Source organism: Dromiciops gliroides, chromosome 4 (assembly GCF_019393635.1).
Source record: "Dromiciops gliroides isolate mDroGli1 chromosome 4, mDroGli1.pri, whole genome shotgun sequence".
NCBI lineage: Eukaryota > Metazoa > Chordata > Mammalia > Microbiotheria > Microbiotheriidae > Dromiciops > Dromiciops gliroides.
Genome location: NC_057864.1, coordinates 337,073,772 through 337,090,408, shown reverse-complemented (window position 1 = coordinate 337,090,408; position 16,637 = coordinate 337,073,772). Strand labels below are relative to the sequence as shown.

General features: G+C 41.4%; 1 protein-coding gene across 1 annotated transcript in view; it reads left to right on the top strand.

Moving 5' to 3' along the window:
* Positions 1-15,552, top strand: part of PDSS2 (decaprenyl diphosphate synthase subunit 2) — a 280,572-nt gene extending 265,020 nt beyond the window's left edge. Inside the window, 1 exon segment of the mRNA XM_043963274.1 lies at positions 13,514-15,552. Coding sequence (XP_043819209.1) covers positions 13,514-13,672 — 159 coding nt within the window. The 3' untranslated portion in view covers positions 13,673-15,552.
* The last annotated feature ends 1,085 nt before the right edge of the window (positions 15,553-16,637 follow it).

Here is a 16,637-nt window from a genome sequence, read left to right as displayed (position 1 = left end):
TTCTGATGAAGCAAAAATCGGCAGCTTCCACGGATTTCCATTGGTAAAATGGGATGTTGACTTTTTTGTTTTGTTTCATTTTTTTTTCTAGTGTGTGTCATTGGCCAGTTAGCTCAGTTTTTTCCATCACTTGACTGATGAAGCCAAGGTCATGGCTCAGTCCCTCTTGGAGACAGCTTTGCTCTGAGGTCACAGACTACCTCTCTGGCCAGTGTTTGTCCTTAGTCATTACATATGGAACAAGACAAAAATATGGATAGAAAAATGCAAGCCTGTAGTTATCACTAGAGAAGCAACTCAAAGTGCATAATAGAGCCTTTTGTACTATTGATGGTATTATCTTTGTTACTACCATAAATTCACCACCAATTCTTATTTATAGTTAAAAATACCATTTCCTTTACAAGTTTTTAGTTGTAACAAAAGGGCTTTCTTTGAGCCAGCATCCATCTGATATTTAGTTGGCATTAGGGCACATATGTGTCTATGTGTGTGTCTATGAACATACACATACACATTGAAGAATGCTTTCCATAAAGATATGGATTGCTAGACAAATCAGAATATTAAGATTTTGTAACTGAAACTTATGCAAATTTGAAATGAAGAGGACCAAAATGACATCACTATGTTGGGGTCAGTGTACAGTGTGTCTGCCTATGGTTGATCAGACCAATCCAAGGTCAGAAGGCTCTACAACAGGTTGGGGACAAATAGTCCACATGAACATTTGGAGTAGAGATGTCTATAAATTTGCATGTGGACTCCTTTGGCCATCTAGTGAAGCCCATGGACCCTTCACCAGAATAAAATTAAGTTCATAAGGTTATGAAGGGAACTTAGTATATCAAAATGCAGTTAATTGAAAGGCAGTTTCAATTATATCAGAACATTTTTTAAAAATAATTTCATGAACCCCAGGTTAAGAAGTCCTCAGCTAATCCAGCCCCTTCATTTTATAATCAAATACAGTCAGAAGCAGAGTGATAAAATAACTTGCCTAAAGTCACAGAATTCTAAGTGGTAAGTCTGTACCTCAGACCCAGGGCGTCTGACTCCAAATTCAATACTCTTTCCACAGAAAACTTAAAGGCAGATATTTACGAGGAGTGTAATGCCCTGACGGATTTGTCTCAGTTGATGAAGAGTTAAAGTAGGGGAAATGTGATGAAAATGAGCTAAGGACTAGGAATCGAGAAACTTGTTCAGTTCTATTCCCAACTTGCCATCTAGGGAGCTCAATGACCTTCAGCAAGCTAATTAACCCTCAGTTTCCTCACCTCTAAGATGATCAAGTTGAAGCACAAAATCTAAGATTCTTTTAGAGAGAAATTATCACTTTTGTGGCAGGAATAGCATTAAGTTGCCTACCCTGGGTATCAGATTTTGCTCTAGTTCCAGGAAAAAAGATCAATTTTCTCATATGCAATTAAAAACTGACACTAGCTGCCAGCGAACATGTACTTGAACCTGGCTTACTCTGGAATAGTACAAACGTCATTCTGAACATCATCTGCCCCTTTTTGTCTTTGTGGCCATGGAGATGTGGTTGCTTACCTAGGGGGAAGGGGAGGAATGGAGGATTTGAACTACACCGCATTTGTATTTTCTTGTAGCATTGCACATTAAATATCTGCCATATGTGAAATTAGAATCATCAGGAGCCCCAAAATACTACCATGTGTTATCAATTCAAATGCACACTGCTTTATGAGGGCAGATAAAATGCCTTTATTCTGTGAATGGATCAGAAAGAGTCGAGGACACCACCATCTTCCCATCCCTCAGACTTGCAACCTAAGAGTTCTTTTGGATGGCTCACTGTCTCTCACCCCGTATTTCACATTTGCAGCCTTTCTCCTCTACGCCCCCTTCTCTCTTCTGACACTGCCACTACTCTCATGCAGTCCCTCATCATCTCATACTTGGATTATCTGCCTGCCTCAAGCTTCACCCCTTTCCCATCCATTCTTCACTTGGCCACAGAAGTGATTTTCCTCAACCACAGGGTCTAATCCACGTCACCTTCTTACTCTGTAAACTCCAGTCCCTCCCTGTTACCTCCAGAAGCAAATATGAAATTCTCTGTTTGGCATTCAAAGCCTTTCATAACCCAGCCCTTCCTCCCTTCCTATTCCTCTTACATCTTGCTCCCCAGCATATACCTTTTGGCCCAGTCCAGTGACACTGGCCTTCTGTTTCTTCTAAGAACAAGACACTCCATCTCTTGGCTCCTGGCATTTTCTGAAATGTTCTCCCTTCTCAACTCCCATAGTGACCTTCCTGGCTTCCTCTAAGTCCCAGCTAAAATCTCACCTTTTTTCTTTTTCTTTTTTTCAGGGAGTTCAGTGATTTTTAATTGATATATTCTTGACCTGTTTTCCAGGTCACTTTTTTTTTTAATCCCACCTTCTACAGAAGCCTTCTCCAACCCCTCTTAATTCCAGTGCCTTCTATTTGGGGGGACTTGCAACTTGGATCAGGGGGCTAGCTCACCCAAAGAATTGGAGGCTCATCACAAATCTTGGTGACTCTGGACAGCCCTCCCTCACTTAAATCCAATTCACTGCAAGTCATGACATCACCTCCTAATGTCATGGTCCTCTTCGAGAAAGAAGGACAAACAACAACAACAACAAGCTCCTTGAGGACAGGAACGGTTTTTTTGCCTCTTTTTTATGTAGTTCATGCTTAGCACAGTGCCTGGCACATTGTAAGAGCTTAACAAATGTTTATTAAATAAATGAATGGTTTTGCAGATTTCATTTATATTATTTAACAAGCATTTAGTAAGCACCTTCTGCATACAAGGCACTGGAGATACAAAAACAAAAATGAAATGGACCCTGCCTTTCAGAAGTTCACAGTCCGCTGGAGGAAGCAGCATAGATACATAAATAGAAAACACATGCAAAGTAAACTGCTGAGTAATGGAGCAGTGAGGAAGTGGGCTTGCTCACAAGACCTTGAGGCAGTTAGGTGTTAGAGGAGCTGAAATGTCCAGCTTGGACCAGAGCTCAAATCCTGCCTGAGACACTGGTTGTATGAGCCTGGGCAGATTACTTAACCTCAGTCAGCTTCAGTCTCTTCATCTGTAAAATGAGGGTGATCATCATACAGACCTCCCAGGGTTCTTTTGATGATAAAAATAGATAATATACGTAAAACACTTTGCAAACCCTAAAGTGCAATACAAAGGGTAGCTATTATTGTTTTGTAGGAGGTAGAAACAGAACTGAACCTTGAGAGAACCTAAAAATCCCAAGAGGTAAAAAGTTAGGAGGAAACCATTCCACATGTGAGGGCACAGCCTGGGCAAAAGTATAGAGGTGGTAGATGACATACCATGATAGGAAGAGCAAGTCGGCTAATTTGGCTGGAACAAAAAAATGCACAAAGGGAGAGGGATGTGAAATTAGTCTGGAAATATAGAATGGAATCTTCATTGTATGTTAGAAGCAATTGCTGGCAGGGCCGGGGGAGAAGGGGGGGGCAACTAGGTGGTACAGTAGATAGAGCACTGGCCCTGGAGTCAGGAGGACCTGAATTCAAATCCAACCTCAGACACTTGACACTTACTAGCTGTGTGACCCTGGGCAAGTCACTTAACCCTCATTGCCCTGCCAAAAAAAAAAAAAAACACACCAAGAAGCAATAGGGAACCACTAAGGTTCTTCTACAAAAGAGTGACACAAATAAACTTGAGCTTTAGGCATATCAGTAGTGTGCTGAATGGATTGGAAAAGGGAGCTGCCAGAGGCAGGGAAATCAATTAGAAGACCACGGCAATAATCCAGGCAAAAGGTGAAGAGCACCACAAATAGGGTAGTGGCCAAGCTAATAGAAAGAACTGTGTGGATGCAAGAGGTAGAATGGAGATAAAAATCAACAACTGATTTAGCAACTGATTGACCTTGAGGGGGTGAGCAAGATAACTGAAGTTGTGATCCTCTGGAACTGGAAGGGGGGTGAGACATTTGAAATAAAATATTTCTCAGCAGAAATAGGGAAGTTAGGAACAAGGGTGGGTTTGTAATTTTATTAACTTTTAAATGTTCGTATGCGCAGTATTGATTGGAAATATTATTTGTGGTGATCTATGTCATGTGGTCTGAGAATATTACTTAAATTGACACTGCCTAGTACATTTAGATCCATGATCTATTTAAACCGTCATATCTGTGCCTCTGTACTTTTCTCATCTTCATGAGTTCAAACCCAGCCTAAGACTTGCTAGCTGAGCCTAGGTGAGTCATTTAACCCTGTTTGCCTCAGTTTCCTCATCTGTAAAATGAACTGGAGAAGGAAATGGCAAACCACTCCAGTATCTTTGCCAAGATAACCTCAAATGGGGTCACAGAGAGTCAGACACAACTGAAAAATAAAAATGTATTTTTCACAACTTTGTGCAAACATATTTGGAGTCAGATCAGCTTGCGTGTGGAAAAGAATTTGCTCCCTGATTTCAGTTACCTTGAGGTTCAAACATTAAACTTTTTCAAATGCAAAGAGCTACAAATGGCCTTTTTCATGGAAATACCACAAATTAAATGAGCTAAATTTAAAACAAAACAAAGGCTGCCATAATTTTGTATCCCTCTCTCCCAGCTTTCCTGTCTTCCTCAAAAAAACCTCTCAATACCTTTGCAGATAGGAATGTATGTATCAAGCCATTAGTAAAGGCTGTTGTCTCAATTAAACTTAATATCTTTGTAGTATAGATTAGCCTACTAGGAAAAACTGGGAATAATAACTTTGGGGAGGCTAAAAAAAAAGATTTTAATTTTCTTTTTTTGTTAGATTTTCAGTTTAAAACTGTCTCCCTCTCTCCCCAGCCCACACTAGAGAAGGTCACCATTTGACAGAGAGACTGAGGATAAAACTATACTATACATACTTCTCTTTATCAGTTCTTTCTCTGGAGGTGGATAACCTCTTCCTTCATGGGTCCTTTGTAGTTGATTTGAGTATTTATACTCCCCAGGATAACTTAAGTCATTCACAGTTATTCTTGAAACTATATTGCTGTGACTGTATATGGTGTTCTCTTGGTTCTGCTCATTTCACTCTTCATTGTTTCTTGCAAGTCTTTCCATGTTTTTCTAAAATCAACCAGTTCATCATTTCTTCTATCACACCGAAAATATGTTTGACATATTTGTAAGGCTTATCTAAGTTAGCCCCAGCTTCCTTGTATGTTTTCTATCAAGCTAAGCAGCTTCTTGAGCATGGTAGATAGCAGTACCTTTGCCACCAGGAGCTTCCGATCTCAAGTAAGCCCCTATTTGTGCTTTTGCTTCATGCATCCAGTGATATTCGTTGGCAGAAGGAGAGAACATATAGGTCAGGAGGATACCAGAATGGGTGCTTACTCATTTGTAATACATCTCATATTTGCTAAATTAAATGTTAATTTAAAACCATAAAAGTTTACAGAGTACTTTACTGACAAGTGCCCTGTGAGTTACATGAGAGCAGAGACCATGTCCGATTGATCTTCAATCTCCTCCAGTCAGTCAACAGGGATTCATTAAATACTCACTATGTGCCAGGCACTGGCTATACAGATACAAGCAACAAGACAAGCCTTTTCCTCCAGGAGCTTACCTTCTAACGAGGAAGACAACACAAAAGACAGCGAAATGAGGGCAAGGAGAGATGAAGTACAGTGATGTGGTGGCCGGGGATTGTAGGGGTGGTAGTGGGAAGGGAGTAATAAAGCATTGTAGAGAGGAAAGGACTATTTCCTCCACCTATTATTATTGGGGGGGTAGGGGGATGAGGGTTAAGTGACTTGCCCAGGGTCACACAGCTAGTAAGTCTCAAATGCCTGAGGTCAGATTTGACCTCAGGTCCTCCTGAATCTGGGATGGTGCTTTATCCACTGAGCTACCTAGCTGCCCCTCCAGCTATTATTATTAACAGTGATAATAATGACCTGCATTTACATAGTTCTTTAAGGTTTTGCAAAACACTTTGAAAATTTTCCCATTGGATTTTTAATTGATCTTCACATCATTATGAGGAAAGTGCTATTTTTATCTGAATTTTACCTATGGGGGAAAAAACTGAGCCTGATAGAAGTCAGTGACTTACCCAGGGTCACATAGACAACAAATGACTGAGGTGGAATTTTGGGTCTTCCTGACTCCAAATTAAGTTCTCCATCCACTAAACCAGACTGCTACCGAGCACAGTGCTCAGAAGACAGAATATGCTTAATAAATCCATTTTGAAAGTATATAAGAATTGAAAAGCATGCAAGGGCTTGGTCTAGTGGAAAGAGGAATATAGTAGGAGTAGGAGAACCAGGTTCTAATCCTACATTTAGCATTATTTATATGACCCTTAGGCAGAGACTTCACCTGAAACTCAGTTTCTTCATCTGCTAAATGTAGGAATTGGACTGAGTGATCTTTAAGCTCCCTTCTGGTCCTAAAACCGTAATTCTACAATCCTCTTATAGGGCTTTTGACTACTTGTCAAACCAGAGTCTTCATCTTTTTTCCCCTAGGAAACAAGTCCTACATAACTAATAGCTATATAAATACTAATTATTATTATAATCATTGTTATTATTACCTTCCCTTCTCTTTTTTTTTTTTTGTGGGGCAGTGGGGGTTAAGTGACTTGCCCAGGGTCACACAGCTAGTAAGTGTTAAGTGTCTGAGGCCGGATTTGAACTCAGGTACTCCTGAATCCAGGGCCAGTGCTTTAACCACTGTGCCATCTAGCTGCCCCTTTCCCTTCTCTCTTAACCCTTCAGCCACATGCTCTAGCCCATTACTCTTACCCCGCTTATCTTGCCTACTCCTTTAGTAAAGAAAAACAGGCTATCTGTTGTTAACTCCCTTAACTTCCTCTATCTACTCCCTGAATCTTGTCTGTCATTTTCCTTCCTCTCCTCTTTTCTTTTGGTCTCAGAGGGCAAAGTAATTCTCCTTGCCAAAACTAACCCCTAGATTGATCCCTCCTGTCTCTCCATACCTTGTTTAATCAAAGATTCTCCCTCTTGCAGCCTCAATAGCTTTCACTCTACTGGCTTCTTCCCCACCATCCATAAATATTCTTGGGTCACCTCCATCCTAAAACAACATTCTGCTTTTCCACTTTGAGCTATGTTCTTATCTTCACTGTCAGATTTCTAGCAAAGGTAGTCTATATTCATTCCCATACTTCCTTACCACCCACACCCTCCATAGTCCCTTACCACCTGACTTTAAACTCCATCCCTCTGCTGAAATGTTTTTTTCTAAGGCTAGTGTTACAAAATCACCAACTTTCAGAATTGGAGGAACCTCAGAGACAATCTCTAGTCTAAGTGAAACCTGCATACCACAAATCCCTTTTGCCACATCCCCGCTCGGCATGGGTGAAGGGATACCTACTCCCTCCCAAAGCAAATTATCTGAGCAGCTCTAACTGTACGGAAGTTTTTCCTTAGGTCATGCCTAAATTGCTTCTTTGTAACTTCTTCTATCCAATACTTCTACTTTTTTTTTTAAGTTTTTTATTTACTTCATTTTTAATTTGGAATAAAACAAGAAATATAGTATAATAAAAAAGATGATTGCACATGAAACTTCATATCTATTATGTACAACTCATTGTTCCTACTTCTGCTATCTTGGGCCAGTAGAACGAGTCTAATCAGTCTTCTAATGTGAAATCCATGCAAATTCTCATAGACATCTGTACTCTCTTCCTGCCACTAACACCACTACCATCACCACCACTACCTACCTTCCCTCTTCCCCATCTTCTTTTCTTCACGTTTCCAGCCTCAACATTCCTTCCTCATCAATAAATCCAGTGACTTTTTTTAGTTCTTACTCTCAGCCTCTCTTCAGTATTTCACACTGTTCACCTTCCCCTCCCTTAGTTTCTGTCACACTACTGTCTCCCAGGTTTCCACTTTTTTCTCACCAGTCTTTCTCTGTTTCTTTTGCAGACTCTTCCACCTTCTTCAGCTCCCTAAACATGGTTCTCCTCTAAGATTTTGCTTTTGGTCTTTCTATATTATCTTCCTTGGTAATCCTATGGCTTTGACAAACACCTCTATACAAATGACCCCTCATCTTCCTCCCAGATGCTGTCCTTCCCCTAATTCTCTTTCTAGTGATGGTACCAATATCTTCCCAGTTACCTAGACTCAAGATCTTATTGTCAACTTTGACCATTCATTCATTCATTCATTCTGTAAATGTGTATTAAGCACCTACTATATGCAAGGCATTGTTAGGCAGTGGAAATAAATACATACATATACACATACATACATAGGTATGTACATATCTGTATATACATTTCTATAATGTATATTATATAATGGATATTGAATATATCTGTGTATATGCACATATATAAAATCACAGAGCCTCTACCCTCAACTCTTTTCTCTCACTTAATTGACCTACCTATATTTTATCAGTTCTTAATCTACAGTATCTCTGAAGTCAATCCCAACTTTGCAAGGCCCTGTAACTTTGTAACCTAGATCATTGTATCAGCCTGCCTGCAAGTCTATCTCCATTTAAATCCATTTTTCCTATGGTTATACATATAATTTTCTTAATGCACCACTGATCACACCACTCAAAAGCCTTGAATGACTCTCCTCCATTGCCTGATGCACAAGGTTTAAACTACTTATCATGGCATCCAACTTCCATCTGTGGGCCAAGCAAACCAACCTAGCTGAATAGCAAGGTGCACTAAGGGAGAGACCAAAGGGTGGCATGTGCCAGGCATATCGAACCATCACCACTATATTAACTATTAACTCCTTTGGACACCAGCAGACATAGCCCAGGACCCTGAGCCTAAAACCCTAGGGTATGGCAGAACCCCATAGACCACTGGTCCTGCTTCTTCTTCTTTTTTTTTTTTTGGTAAGGCAATTGGGGTTAAGTGACTTGCCCAGGGTCACACAGCTAGTAAGTGTCAAGTGTCTGAGGTTGGATTTGAACTCAGGTCCTCCTGACTCCAGGGCCAGTGCTCTATCCACTGTGCCACCCAGCTGCCCCTCACTGGTCCTGCTTCTAACCTGAGCCCCACAGCCAACATTGAGAGAAACTATCACTGTGAAGCTCAAAACCACCCATACCAAATGCTGGCCAGCCAACATCAACAGATAAACTCAAGACCGTGGGAATGGTCACATACTCCAGACCAGCATCCCTGCTTCCAGGCCAGCTCCCATCGCCATCACTCCAGGAGGCAAACCCCATGGAGCTGAATCCTGGAAACTGCTTCTGTTCGTTTTGTAGCCAGTATTCCTGAAGACCCAGAAAAGAAGGTTTTTACCCCCAAAGCCTTTGGCACTCTTAAATGGCTCAACATTATAAACCGATGTGATTTTATCCACAGACATGACATTAAAGAAGATGCGTTATCATCCGCTTTGAGCCTGCACCCTTGACTTGCAGCTGAAGCCTTCTATATGTGTTGTCTCCCTCATTAGAGTGTGAGCTCCTTGATAACAAGGGCTAACTTTATTTTCTGTTTGTACCCTCAGTGCAAGGCCAAGGGGAAGGGGCATAGATGGTTCAGTGGATGAAGTGCCCCCAGCCTAGGATCAGGAAGTCTCATCTTCTTGAGTTCAAATCAAGCCTCAGACACTCACTAGCTGTGTGACCCTGGGCAAGTCATTTAACCGACACTGCCCTCCAAAATAAAAAAGGAAGCATTTATTAAGTGCTTATTATGTGTCAAGAGCTGTGGTTAACACAGTACAAACACTGTATGAGGTAAATAAACATTCCCCATACTTAAGGAGCTTATATTCCAATGGCAGAAACAACACTAAAAGTCTCGCATAACTTAATTAGCTCTCCCTCCTCCTATTTCTCATAGCACTTTGTCTTTACCTCTGTTCTACACTCAGCTTATAGCATAATTATTGGTGTATGTCTTTCTCCACAATTACATTGTAAATTTATTGAAGCTAAAAGCTCTACTAATTAATTCTACCTTTGGACACCCCCTCCCCCTTACCTAGCAAAGGGCCCTATATACAGCAGGTGCTTAATAGATGTTGAATTATTGAATAATGAGGCTGATAATCCTGGGAGGCAGGGGGATAAATCATTAAATTACAGTTACTTGGTTCATAGGAAGCATGCTTCCTTTCCTCTCACTTCTCAACCCTTTGCAATCTTATCACTCAATTGAAAGTGTCTACAAAGTGATCAATGTCCTCTCAGTGACTAAATGTGACAGTATATCCATCCTCTTCTTCCTCAACCCTTCTATACCATTGAGTATCAATCACCTTCCTTCCTCCTGAGTATTCTCTTTTCCATGGGTTTTCATGACAGAGCTCTCTCTTGGTTCATCATGTACATCTTGTCTTCAAATTATGGTCATATCATAGGGCAGCTAGATGGCACAATGGATAAAGCACCGGTCCTGGATTCAGGAGTACAGGAGTTCAAATCCAGCCTCAGACACTTGACACTTACTGGCTGTGTGACCTTGGGCAAGTCACTTAACCCCCATTACCCCACAAAATTTTAAAAAAAATTATGGGCATATCCCAAAGATCGGCCCTGGCTTTCTTTTTGTCTGTCTCTACACTCTTGGCAAGCCCCTGAACTCCCATTGCTTCATTTGGACTCTATGCCTCTCCTTCATGTTCAAAACTTCTTCACTTTCCCCAGACTCTCATCTTCAGGACTTGAATCATTACCCTTCCAGTCACCCAGGCTTGCAGACTGGGAATTATTCCCAGGTGTTCATTCTCCCTCACCTCCACTCACCATATCTAGTCACTTGCAAAGGTTTTTTTTTACCAATTCTGCCTCTACAATACTCTCATGTATGCCCCCCCCCCTCCATTCACACGGTCGCTAATTTAAGCTTTTTCTTCTCTCTTAAACTGTTAAAATAGCCTCCAAATTGTTCTCCTTAGGTTCCATATTCCACACTGCTACCAAAAGTATGTTCCTAAAGCACAGGTTCAGTCTCCAGCTGAGAAAGCCTCAGTGGCTCCCAGCTATCTCCAAGATAAAATGCGAACTGCTGTTCGGTACTTAAAGCCCTTCATCTCTGGTCTCACATCTCCAACTGCCCACCCCTCTTCTCATGTCCCTCTATATTATTTCACTTGGTGCTCTCATCATCTCCAGAGAATCCAATGATCATCTCTATGCTGATGATTCTCAGGTCACTTTCCCGGTCCCATCTTCTCTCTTAACCTCCAGAACTGGATGTCCTGAAGACATCTTCAACTTAGCCTGTCCAAAACTGAACTCATTATCTTTCCCCCAAAATCTTTCTAAACTTCTTGTAATTGTCAGGGACAAAAACCATCCCCCTAGGACCACAAACTACAATGTAGGTGTCATCCTCAACTTGTCACTGTCATCCCCCTATTCAATCTACTTTCATAACATCTCTTACATATGATTCCTTCACTACTCTGACACTGCTGACTGCCTAGTACAGGCCTTCATCAACCCATGCTTAGACTGCTGAAGTAATCTTAATATCCTAGAGTCTTATTTTTTTTATTTTAAAAAAATTGGGGGGCAGGGCAATGAGGGGTTAAGTGACTTGCCCAGGGTCACACAGCCTAGTGTCTGAGGCCAAATTTGAACTCGGGTCCTCCTGAATCCAGGGCCAGTGCTTTATCCACTGGGCCACCTAGCTGCCCTCGCTGCCAGAGTCTCTCCCCATTCCAGTCCATCTTCCACTCAGCCACCAAATTGATCTTCCTAAAAGTATGATACCAAACCATGGCACCATCACTCAGTAAACTCCAGTGACTCCCCATCATGTTCAGGATCAAATATACAATTCTCTGGCATTCAAAGACCTCCATAACCTGACCCCTTACCCATGTCTCTTCTCTTACCCTTTTTACCCTACATTCCAGTGATAGATACACCAGCCTCCTTGCTGTTCCTCTCCCAAGACTCTCCATCTCTTGGCTCTGGGTGTTTTCTCTGGCTGTCCCCCATGCCTGGAATGCTCTCCCTCCTAACCTCCACCTTCTAGTTTCCCTGGCCCTCCTTCTCTCTGTTGATTATTTCCAGTTTATCCTGTCTGCAGTGTGTTTGTTTGAATGGTCTCTCTCATTAGACTCACAGCTCCTTGAGAGAAGGGACTGTCTTTTGTCTTTCTGTCTATCTCCACTCTTAGCACCCTGCCTGGCCCAAAAGGACTTCATCAGTGTTTATTGGCCAGCTGACCTCATGATCAGGCTCCTCCATCCAGCCTGCTTTTCCAGGCTTATGCTACGTGACTGCCACCTTCCAGCCAAATTGGTTGTGCTCTTTCACCATTCACAGCGTTCTAACTCCCATCTTGGTACCTTTGCTGTTGGCCCTCCTTCCCACCTGGTAGAATCCTTAGCTTCCTTCAAGATTCAGCTCTAATGCCGCCTCCTACACTGGGCCTCTCTCGATCCTTCCACTGCACTCAGTTACTTTGTGTTTATGTCTCTAATGTTCACATTGCCCCTCCCCCCCCACCTCCTAGTAGAATATGAGTTCTTCCACTATTGAGACAGTTTCCTTTTTGTCTTTGTTCTAGCACCTAGCAGAGTGCCTGGAACATAGTAGGTACTTAATAAATGCTTATTGAATGAGCGGAAGACTAATCAAGAGTTACTCAAAATTGAAACCCTGGACATGTGCTTATTTATGCTTTGACATGGGGCAGAGTGGCCATTTCTGAAAATTTTCCCCAGGGTTTGGAATTTCATTTTCTCCACTGAGAAGGAGGTGTGTTTGTTTGTTTGTCTTGGGGGGATTTCTTGATAGTAGTGGTAGTCAAGTACATTGTACTGATCAGTTATGAATCACTTTGCATACATTATCTCATTTAATCCTCACAACCCTTTGAGTTGGTAATGTTAGTGTTACTATTCCCATTTTATTGATCTGGAGACTGAGGCTCAGGCAAGTTAGGTGACCTATCCCAGGTCATCCAGCCACTACATGACAAATCTAGCTCTTCTGACTCTTTTCACAACTTACTCTGCTGCCTTACATCAGACAAAGTTAAGTCTTAGCGTGTTTGAGTTACAGCATTTGGATGCAACACTCTGTATCTGTTTTAAAATTTCATTTGGACGAATGTATCAACATATGGTGTAAAAGAAAATAAGTGATTAACTACTATGTCAGTGAAGCATTTTGCCCATAAAAATACCAGGCTGCTGAATGCAAAATGCCAGATATTTAAATGCCCTCCACCTGCATTACATTCATCCTCGAGAGTGGAACATTTCAAGTCACAGAGAGGTGGTGTAATGTTGGAGGTGGTGTAATTACTGTGATTGGGGCTTATTGTGCCATTGGGGTGGGAGGACACAGGGCTCCAGCTACCTTAAGGTTGTCAGTCCTTTGCACCATTTGCAAATGCTGCCTTCTTTACCTGAAAAGAAGGTAAAAGAAATATTGAATCCGTCGTCTATTTTCACCACCCCCCACTTCGATGTATTTAATTGTGGCGCTTATTGGGGATCTTCAAAACTGATTTTTATTATGCATATGTTTCCTAACAGTTGCAAGAAGCAATCCTGGCTGGCAAAGGTGTGACTTCAGCTATTGACCTATGTCGTTACCATGGAAACAAAGCCCTGGAAGCCCTGGAGTGCTTTCCTCCCTCTGAGGCCAGATCTGCTTTAGAAAACATTGTGTACGCTGTCACCAGGTTTCCTTGACATGGAATTTTAAAAGAGACTATTGTTCATCGGCTGAAAATAACAGGGAAGATGGGGGGAGAGGTCTCCACTGTGAACCATCTAAATGTGGCAGTGGTTTAATTTTTTTTTTCATTTACCACATAACTGAATGAGCTTTGCCTTCTTTTTTGGAGCTGCTACAAACAAAATTAGGAGGAGAAGAAGAAGAGGGAAAAAAAAGGTCAAACAGTTTTCACTTGGCATGCCAGAAGCACACTTGAGGCAGCTCTAGCAGAAATAATTAATGAGCTTCGCTCCTGTGACCTCAGCAAATGGACAGGAAATAAGTCCGTATTGATTGGACCGAGCTAGGGATGGCGCCAGGGTGATGGCCTGTGGTTTCCCTGCACTAAAAAGGACAGAGGGGGGCAGGCAGGCAACTGCAGGTGTCATGAGCAACCCTTTTTGAGCAGGCCTGAACAGAAGAGTGTGTGAAGTCAAGAATTAATGTACCAATTTGTCATCGTGAAGGGAAGTCCAATGAATTAAGAAGGAACACCCTTTCTCTGTATCCCTGCAATTATGTCTCCTCTTGGTTTTATGTATTCAAATATGAAAATACTTTGTGCCTCATGTTTTTAATATTTGCTAAATGTACTGAGAAAATGTGTCAAGTGTCCCAGGTAGGGAATTTTTAAGTGCTATCTGATACTCACTTGGTTCTTATAGAAGAAGGAATTGCCCCCTTTCTCTCTATCTCTCTCTCTCTCTCTCTCTCTCTCTCTCTCTCTCTCTCCTGAAGATTAAATTTTTAACCACAATTTCAGAGAACCAAACTTTTTCTCCTTGATCAAAGTTATCTTATCTAACAGGGATACATCCTTTCTTCTTGGCTGGCAAGAGAATTGTCTTTCAAATGAAATATATAAATTAGTGATATTTGGGATTGAGGAATACTCTTTTATTTGTACAAATTTCCCATGGTTTAATTGTAGTACCAGGAAGTTTGTTGGAGGGGATTTTGTTTAACCTCACTATGTTGAATTTGAAAGTCTTGAACCACAGACATCCAATTACAGAAAGAATATAAGGAATATCACAACCCAGCAACTTGACACTGTCTCTGTTTTGTTCATAGGAGATGATTTTTGTGGTTTGCATGCATGCAATATGAGAACATCGTTGACAAGAAGGCTGAGTTTACATAAATGATCTAGATTGAGACTCAGCTACCTTTCTTCCTTATGTGGTGTAATTACAGCCCAATCTGGAGACAGCTAACACAGCAAACAGATTTCATTACATCCTTCACTCCAACTCTGAGTGGAGTTATTTCTGTTAAACTCTTCACCCCCCCCCCCAAAAAAAAAAAGTCATAGAGTTTCTTTATCAGGGACCAAACGGGTAGCATACATCTGAATAAAAGATATAAAACTCTATATGTTAAATCACTGTGTTGTTAAAAAAATATTTAAAATGTACTTGAAACATCATTGTAATTGTTCGGTTTTGTGCAAGTATGGTTTGAATGTGTTATAGGGCTGTTGATTAGTAGACCATTTTATTTTTCTGTTTAAATTACTTTTCTCACTGATGTTGGCTTAATTAGTAACTGTAGTTAAGATGTATTCCATCAAGGTTTTTTCTTTAATCATTAACTTCTGGAAATGCTTTGTCTTCCTCAGATGGGGGCCTAAATGTCCTTTAACTCCTATTAAGAAAATGAATGATGATGTTTACATTTTGTAGAGTAAAAATGTCCTGTCTCCTAGTGCCTAGAGAAAAAAATAAAATCAAATAAGAAATTTGAAAAGTAGATCTATGATAATACCATGTTGAATTTGGAGTCAGAAGACCTAGGTTCAAATTCTGCCGCATATTATCTATATAAATATTGGACAAGTCATTTACTCTCTTTGGGCCTCAGTTTCCTCATCTGTAAAATGAAGGGATTGAAATGTCCCTTCTTGGGGCACAGCTAGGTGGCGCAGTGGATAGAGCACGAGCCCTGGAATCAGGAGGACCTGAGTTCAAATCCAGCTTCAGACACTTGGCACTTACTAGCTGTGTGACCCTGCCCAATTAACCCCAATTGCCTCACAAAAAAAAAAAGAAAGAAAGAAATGTCCCTTCTTCATTTAAATCTCTGATCCTACATATTTCTTTACAAACTCCTGTATCTCTTCTTCCACAGCCAGAGCCACGGACTTTTCTGCATCTTTCTGGGCCCTATTCTTTTTTCTGCCAGCCTTCCTGTTTCCCTTTCTGCCTCCCTTATTGAGTCTTCTTTCCAGCTCCCTTTCTTTGCCTCCTTCCTACCTGTCCATCTGTTCCTTCCACATCCTGTTATCCGTTTTCCTTTGCCCTCCCCAACCCTCAGGCATAAGGTGCCCTCATCCTACCTCCTCTTTGCCTAGCACTTCTCATGCTACAGACTCCTACATAAATCCCGGCCTCTCTTTCAGTGTTCCTGTGGTCCGAAAGTACATTTCTCTCCTGCCTTTACCCCAGACCCTGAGCTTCACCATCTTAGCTTGGTACTAGGGAAGCAAGTTGCTCAGAGCTAATTTATGCTAAGGTATGAATGAGAGATGGCTACTTGCCCTCCTTGGGGAATGACTTGTTGGCCCAAATGGATCTCTGGTGGATTTTCTGAGAAGATTAAGACTAAAATGTGGAGAACTCCTCAATGAGACTGTTTAGTTTGCTCTCCTGTTTAAAGCCTAGAACTGGGATAAGAGAAGAACCCCACGGCCCCTAAAAATACTAAATCTTCTCAGAAAGGAGTTAGTCTCTTCTCTCTTTTAAGTCTTTCACCAGCTTTCTGTCTGTGCCTGAAGTCCAAGCTGCTTCGACCTGATCATTCCCTTCCAATGAAGTTTGCCAGTTCCCTGTGTATACAGAGGAAAGGGCTCACAAGATTTGAGAGTCAAAAGAGACTACAAAAGCCATCTAGTCCTAACCCATACACAAAAGTGTGTATACAGTATACCTGGAAGTTGTG